Source organism: Nomascus leucogenys, chromosome 20 (assembly GCF_006542625.1).
Source record: "Nomascus leucogenys isolate Asia chromosome 20, Asia_NLE_v1, whole genome shotgun sequence".
In the NCBI taxonomy this organism is placed as follows: Eukaryota; Metazoa; Chordata; class Mammalia; order Primates; family Hylobatidae; genus Nomascus; species Nomascus leucogenys.
Window position 1 is genome coordinate 75,878,684 of NC_044400.1, and position 6,826 is coordinate 75,885,509.

The following is a 6,826-nucleotide window of genomic DNA, read 5'->3' on the forward strand; positions in this document are numbered from 1 at the left end:
AGAAAGGGAGCAATAGAAGTTCGCCGTCCTGGAATCGCTTGAATCCGGGAGGCGGAGGTTGCAGTGAACTGAGATCGCGCCATTGCACTCCAGCCTGGGCGACAAGAGCAAAACTCCGTCTCAAAGAGGAGGAGGAGGAGGAGGAGGAGGAGGAGGAGGAGAAGGAGGAGGAGGAAAAAGAAGTTGTTGTTCGCCGTCCTGGCTGGGCTACCAGCAAGGTATTTGCCCTACAGTCTTGCTCAGCCTCAGCGACCTAAGCTTCAAAATTGGGTCCTAAGCTCTTCTATCCTTGTACCCTCTCGGGCAAACCTCCGGAGGCCCCGGTGCACCGCGCGTCCAGCGGCCCAACCCGAGCTAGAAGCCCCAACCAGTGCCCAGTGCCTGAGTTGCAGTCTTGGGTCCGTTAGAAACCTGGAGATGCGCGTAAAATTCAGATGCAGGTATTCGCGAACTTCCCCAGGCCTCAGCGTATCTCGGCGGCCTGTGGACAGATGGGAGGCTACCAATCGCTCCGGCGTCCGCAGCCCGACCCCTGCCGCCAGACCCCGGACGTCTTCCGGGTAATAAAGTTCCCGCTCCAATTCATTTTCCCTAATCTGGACGCCCCTAATCTACAGCTTTTATTGCGCCCAGTTAAAAGTCGAGGGAATTCGCTGTCCCTCCGCGCTCGGATAATTACCCCTAAATGGCCACGGCAGCCCCTTGTGTTTCCTGGAGATTAGAATCCCGCAGTCATCAATGGCAGGGCCGAGTGAGCCGCCAATCACCTCCGCTCACTCCCTGAGAGCCACTGGCCTGGGCCGCGGGAGGAGACGCCATAAAGCGACAGGCGCAGAAAATGGCCAAGCCCCGACCCCGCTTCAAGCAGATCTTGCATCTCCCCTGACCCCAACTCATTTTTTCTGTTTTTATTATTATTAACAGCGAACATTAAATGACGTTTTCTCCGAAATTGGCAAAATAAAAGTTCTCAAGTCCCACACCAGAGTCCACCTCCAGGAACTTTCCTCTTTTCCCGGCCCCCTCCCCTAAATGTGCCTCTCGCCTCCAGGATCAGCGACCCACAGATAGGGACATGTCATTGTTTCCGCGGACGCGTTGTTTGAGGTCACGTTAAGGCCAGATCAGTGTTTCATTGACGATTCTGTTGGTTTTATTTCAGTAAGTTCTATATCAAAAGGATCTGGCAGCTCCTTTCCCCGCCTGGGCGCTATAGGTGTTGTGACCCTTGGCACAGAAGTTCAGAGTGAGGGTCGGGTGGGGGGGGAATACACATCGTGTATGAAAACCGACTGCAGATTCTAGATAATCTTACGTATTCTCACATCCTTGGCACCACAGGAAGCTAGCTTCTTCCCGCAAGGTTTACTTCAGCTCTGAGTTAGAGACAAAGGCCCACTTTTACCTCGAGGTAAAGTTTAGAAGATTTCAGAACAGGAAGAAAATGAAGGTTTGGTTTTGTTTCGTTTCTTGAAAAGAAGTTAATAGTATGTCTTTCTTCTAGGATAAATAGCCATGCGTATTTTTAAAAAATATATAAAAGGAATGCGTAAGAAATGACCTCAACTCAAATTATTGTGGTAGAAGAAGAGGGGGGTCAGATAGTGGAGAGGGGCACAGGGAAACCCAGCCACAGACTAAAGAGAAAGGTAAAAGCAGCAGTAGAGGAGAGAAACAAGGACGGGGGGCGGGGGGGAAGAGGAGCGGAAAAGAGGACTGAGGAGGGGAGGGGAGGAGAGGAGGGCAGAAGAGAAGGAGCGAGAACAAGGGAAAATCCCCCGGGAACACAGAAAGATAAGAGACCCAGGGGGACTCCCGCAGAGAGGGCCTCCTGGGCTTCAGGGCAGAGGAAAGTTTCCTGGGCACCCCCTCTCCTCCCCTGCCCTCCGCCGCCTGGGCCCTGCCCTGCGCGCCCCCAGGCCCAGCGCTCCTCCGGGCGAGTCCCCAGGAGCGCGGCCCAATGGATCGCTCCGGGCCCGCCCCCTCGCGCGCTGATTGGCCGCCGCCGTGCTGGCCTCGCCTTATTAGCAAGTTCTCTGGGGAGCCACGGCAGGGCCCGGAGCCGGCGAGTGCTCCCGGGAACTCGGCCTGCGCGGCGGCGGCGACCCGGGGCCAGGCCCAGCACGCCGGAGCTGGCCCGCTGGGGAGGGGCGGGAGGCGCGCGCGGGAGGGTCCGCCCGGCCAGGGCCCCGGGCGCTCCCAGAGGCCGGCCGCGCTCCCAGCCCGCCCGGAGCCCATGCCCGGCGGCTGGCCAGTGCTGCGGCAGGAGGGGGGGCCCGGCTCTGCATGGCCCCGGCTGTTGACATGACTTCTTTGCCACTCGGTGTCAAAGTGGAGGACTCCGCCTTCGGCAAGCCGGCGGGGGGAGGCGCGGGCCAGGCTCCCAGCGCCGCCGCGGCCACCGCCGCCGCCATGGGAGCGGACGAGGAGGGGGCCAAGCCCAAAGTGTCCCCTTCGCTCCTGCCCTTCAGCGTGGAGGCGCTCATGGCCGACCACAGGAAGCCGGGAGCCAAGGAGAGCGCCCTGGCGCCCTCCGAGGGCGTGCAGGCGGCGGGTGGCTCGGCGCAACCACTGGGCGTCCCGCCGGGGTCGCTGGGCGCCCCGGACGCGCCCTCTTCACCGCGGCCGCTCGGCCATTTCTCGGTGGGGGGACTCCTCAAGCTGCCAGAAGATGCGCTCGTCAAAGCCGAGAGCCCCGAGAAGCCCGAGAGGACCCCGTGGATGCAGAGCCCCCGCTTCTCCCCGCCGCCGGCCAGTGAGTAGCCAGAACCCAAGCGCCGAGGGAGGGGGCCGGGCGGGGTGTGGGACCCGAGGGCTCCTGCTGGCCTCCGGCGCCTGCGTACCTGCAGCCAGTGCTAGGGAGCCGTGGGCTGCAAGGCCGGGTCTTGCGCCTCCCTCCACTCCCACCCAGGAAGAAGGTTCCAGACCTCCTCGCCTTGGCCCGGAGACGCTGCGGGTGGGAGTTAACGGATAGGACACCGATGTCTGGGCACCCTGTCCTCCTGCCCCCACCAAACGACCCCGGGGGTCCATGATCCCTCATCTGATCCCAAACTCTGTTTCACCGGCTTCACCCCAGCGGATGAATGTGTGTGGTGCGGACATCTTCCCCGCACCCGGAGTTTCACTTTCTCGCAGTAGGAGCTGGTGTCCCCCAGCCCCTCTTCCCTTTCAAGTACCTCTTTGCCTAGAGGTTCCGAAGCTCCTACAGAATTCTATCTCCTCATGCCCTTTGAGTTTGAGGCAGATAGTTGGTGCTTTGGGCGGATGGATGATTCAGGGATGGGGACATTCAGGTTCCAGTGGAGGAGGCGGGGCACCAAGTCAATTAGGGGAAGGCGCCCCCTCTAATCCTATCGGAAGCTCGCAAAAGTCTAGGACTGAGCCATTAAAGTGGATTCCAGGTGCCCAAGGCGGTTCGCTCCAAGGCCTCACGGCCCCCTGGCTGCTCTACTCAGAGAACACGCTCGGAGATATTTCAGGAGCACGGGAAATTCCCAAGTTTTCCTCGTTTCCTCCGATTATTTTGCTCGGCATAATAGCAGCCAGATTTCAATGGCATGATGCTGAGGAATGATTTTTATCTGGGGATTAAACGTCTTTGAAAGGCCAGTCACTCCCTAAGCCTAATGGCCGGAGAAGGTGGCCCCGCTCTGGGTTGTCGCCGCTGAAAGGAGTGACGTTTCTCTCGGCGCCCGCCCCTCGGGCGGCCCGGCGGAAAGCTAGTTGGGGGCCAAGCGCTTCCCGGACTCCCGGTGGCCTCCGGCGGGGAAGAAGCGGGGTGTTAACACGAGATTTCGTTTGACTCACATCCTGGTGGTCTGAAAGTCCAAAGGATCGTTGTGTTTTCTTTGTTGTTTTTTTTTTTTTCTGTTTGTGGTTGTTGTTTTTTAGAGAAGTGTGAAAAAATGCATACTTAGGCAAAACCCGCGTGGTGAAACACCTTCGGTTTGAATTCACTTTCTGCCAGGAAAGCTGCTGCATAGGCAAAGTGTCCTTTCCAACGCTTAGGGCCTTGGGCCCCAAGACCCCAAAGTCAAAGCGATCCCGGCTGTGTTGGGAATAATTTGTTCCACATTTTATCCGGGGGCAGTCCCCAGCGGACCCCATCCCCGACCTGCACTAGTCCTGCACTCTGATGATTCTTCACTGCCCACCCTTGAGGTTTATTTTGAAGCCAAAAGAAAAAGACAGCTGGGCATGTCGGTGTCTGCTGACTATGACACAGGTTGAGGGGAGAGGCGATCTCAACACTCCCCCCCCAACAACACCAACACACACACACACACACACACAAACGTTTGAGTGGGGCCAGAGGGCCCTGGCGCCAAGGGTGAACGCGATCCAACAGAGGACTGAGACAATCTAAAGAAAAAGCCCATTAGAATAAAGCAGCCCCTCGTTCTCCGCTCCAGATGACACTTTCTATTTCTAAGAGAGCTGGCCACAGTGTACCTTCCATGATGATCTGCGCTGCTCCACCTCTGGTGTGCGGAAACTACTCCTAGAATCCCGTAGGAGCGAAGTGTTCCGGGGAAAGTGTAGAATTTGATTTGGATTCTATGCCACAAACGGGCCTAGCCCCGCACTGAAGCACTCCGTGGGCACTGATAAATGTTTGGCCAACACGTAAAACTAAATGTGCCCTTGGGCTGCGCGCAGGGCCTCTTTCTGCATGTTTCGTCAACTGTATTAACATCCACCTTTCCTCTGGGTGGCCCTGGGAGGAGGCCCGCCATGAAGGCCTTCCTAAGCCACCAGGCAGCACAAAGGTGACTCCACATCTTCCCAGCTGTTTAGGCCTAAGATGTGGACATCGAGGCTTCAACATGGGTATTTTTCTCCTGGAATCTTAGTTTCTTCATTTGCAAAAAGTAGACAGGAACTTCTCCCCTGCGGGGTTGCAATAGAAATTGGAGAAAATATATTTCAAGTGCCTTGCACAATGTCCGGCACCGAGGCACTTGGCGGCACTCAAGATCTGGTATTGTTTGGCTATTATTACTACTTCTTCGGCTGATTATGCTCCAACGCTTCTCTCTTAACCCCTTGCTGTTTTTTTCTTTCGGCCCCCAGGGCGGCTGAGCCCCCCAGCCTGCACCCTCCGCAAACACAAGACGAACCGTAAGCCGCGGACGCCCTTCACCACCGCGCAGCTGCTGGCCCTGGAGCGCAAGTTCCGCCAGAAGCAGTACCTGTCCATCGCCGAGCGCGCGGAGTTCTCCAGCTCGCTCAGCCTCACTGAGACGCAGGTGAAGATATGGTTCCAGAACCGCCGCGCCAAGGCAAAGAGACTACAAGAGGCAGAGCTGGAGAAGCTGAAGATGGCCGCCAAGCCCATGCTGCCACCGGCTGCCTTCGGCCTCTCCTTCCCTCTCGGCGGCCCCGCAGCTGTAGCGGCCGCGGCGGGTGCCTCGCTCTACGGTGCCTCTGGCCCGTTCCAGCGCGCCGCGCTGCCTGTGGCTCCCGTGGGACTCTACACGGCCCATGTGGGCTACAGCATGTACCACCTGACATAGAGGGTCCCACGGTCGCCCACCTGTGGGCCAGCCGATTCCTCCAGCCCTGGTGCTGTACCCCCGACGTGCTCCCCTGCTCCGCACCGCCAGCCGCCTTCCCTTTCACCCCCACACTGCTCCAGTTTCACCTCTTTGCTCCCTGAGTTCACTCTCCGAAGTCTGACCCCTGCCCAAAAGTGGTTGGAAGAGTCCCTTAGTACTCTTCTAGCATTTAGATCTACACTCTCGAGTTAAAGATGGGGAAACTGAGGGCAGAGAGGTTAAGAGATTTATCTAAGGTCCCCAGCAGAATTGGCAGTTGAACAGAACTAGAGGCCATGTCTCCTGCATAGCTTTTCCCTGTCCTGACACCAGGCAAGAAAAGCGCAGAGAAATCCGTGTCTGACGATTTTGGAAATGAGAACAATCTCAAAAAAAAAAAGAGACGAGCAAGCCAGGGAGATGAATCCTAGCTTCTTCCATTGGAAAATTTAAGAGAAGTTCAATAACAAAACATTTGCTCTGGGGGGCAGGGAAAACACAGATGCGTTGCAAAGGTAGGTTGAAGGGACCTCTCTCTTACCAGTACCAGAAACACAATTGTAAAATTAAAAAAAAAAAAAACAACTCTATTTAACAATACATTTGTGTGGCTCTCAAACATCCCTTTGGAAGGGATTGTGTGTACTATGTAATATACTGTATATTTGAAATTTTATTATCATTTATATTATAGCTATATTTGTTAAATAAATTAATTTTAAGCTACAAAAATTATCTCTACTGATTGAGTCCTTTTAATTTTGCTTCTTGCTATCTCTTTATGTGTACAGTTGCTTTTCAGTTTGATGGTAGTTTTACGCCAGTAACTTTGAAAGGTGATAACAGGGTATGCAGGGATAGAGGGGGGTGTCTTTTTGAATACACAGGACAGATCTGCATTAGGAAAGTCAAGTGGAGAGTTGAAGCAATTACCTAGGATAATTAGGCTCAATTTTCCAATTCACTTTAAGCTGAAATCGACACTTACTCTGGCAACCTATAAGCAACTCTTGCTTTCTTTCTCTCCTTTTAACCTGTCTATGAAAACAAAGCAAATCGCCCAAATGGTTTGATGACTGTGGACAGCTAATCCAGACAATTCCCACCTCCTCAAATCTGTTTTTCCCACGGGAGGCCAGGTGGGGGATGGAAGTCATTGCGTTGCCTCTCTAAATTACCCCCAGTGTAGATGCGGTTTGTGGAACTAATTTCGAGCTGCCAGAATATAAGAACCTTCTCACCCCCTATTCAGGCCGCTAAAAACACAACAACCTAACAAAGTTTAC

The 6,826-nt window shown here is 55.2% G+C and overlaps 1 protein-coding gene across 1 annotated transcript; it reads left to right on the top strand.

Annotated features, from left to right (window-relative positions):
- Positions 1-2,057: 2,057 nt before the first annotated feature.
- MSX1 (msh homeobox 1) lies at positions 2,058-6,272 on the top strand. Its single transcript, XM_003258480.3, has 2 exons — positions 2,058-2,755; positions 5,077-6,272. Exons 1-2 carry the CDS (start codon positions 2,287-2,289, stop codon positions 5,517-5,519), a joined length of 912 nt encoding a protein of 303 aa, XP_003258528.1. The 5' UTR covers positions 2,058-2,286; the 3' UTR covers positions 5,520-6,272.
- Positions 6,273-6,826: the final 554 nt, after the last annotated feature.

What these genes read in the sequence shown, in the direction of transcription:
- MSX1 (XM_003258480.3), top strand. Translation starts at nt 2,287, where the DNA reads ATGGCCCCGGCTGTTGACATGACTTCTTTGCCACTCGGTGTCAAAGTG. An exon ending in CTTCTCCCCGCCGCCGGCCA is followed by an intron (nt 2,756 to 5,076) that starts GTGAGTAGCCAG and finishes TTCGGCCCCCAG; the next exon opens with GGCGGCTGAGCCCCCCAGCC.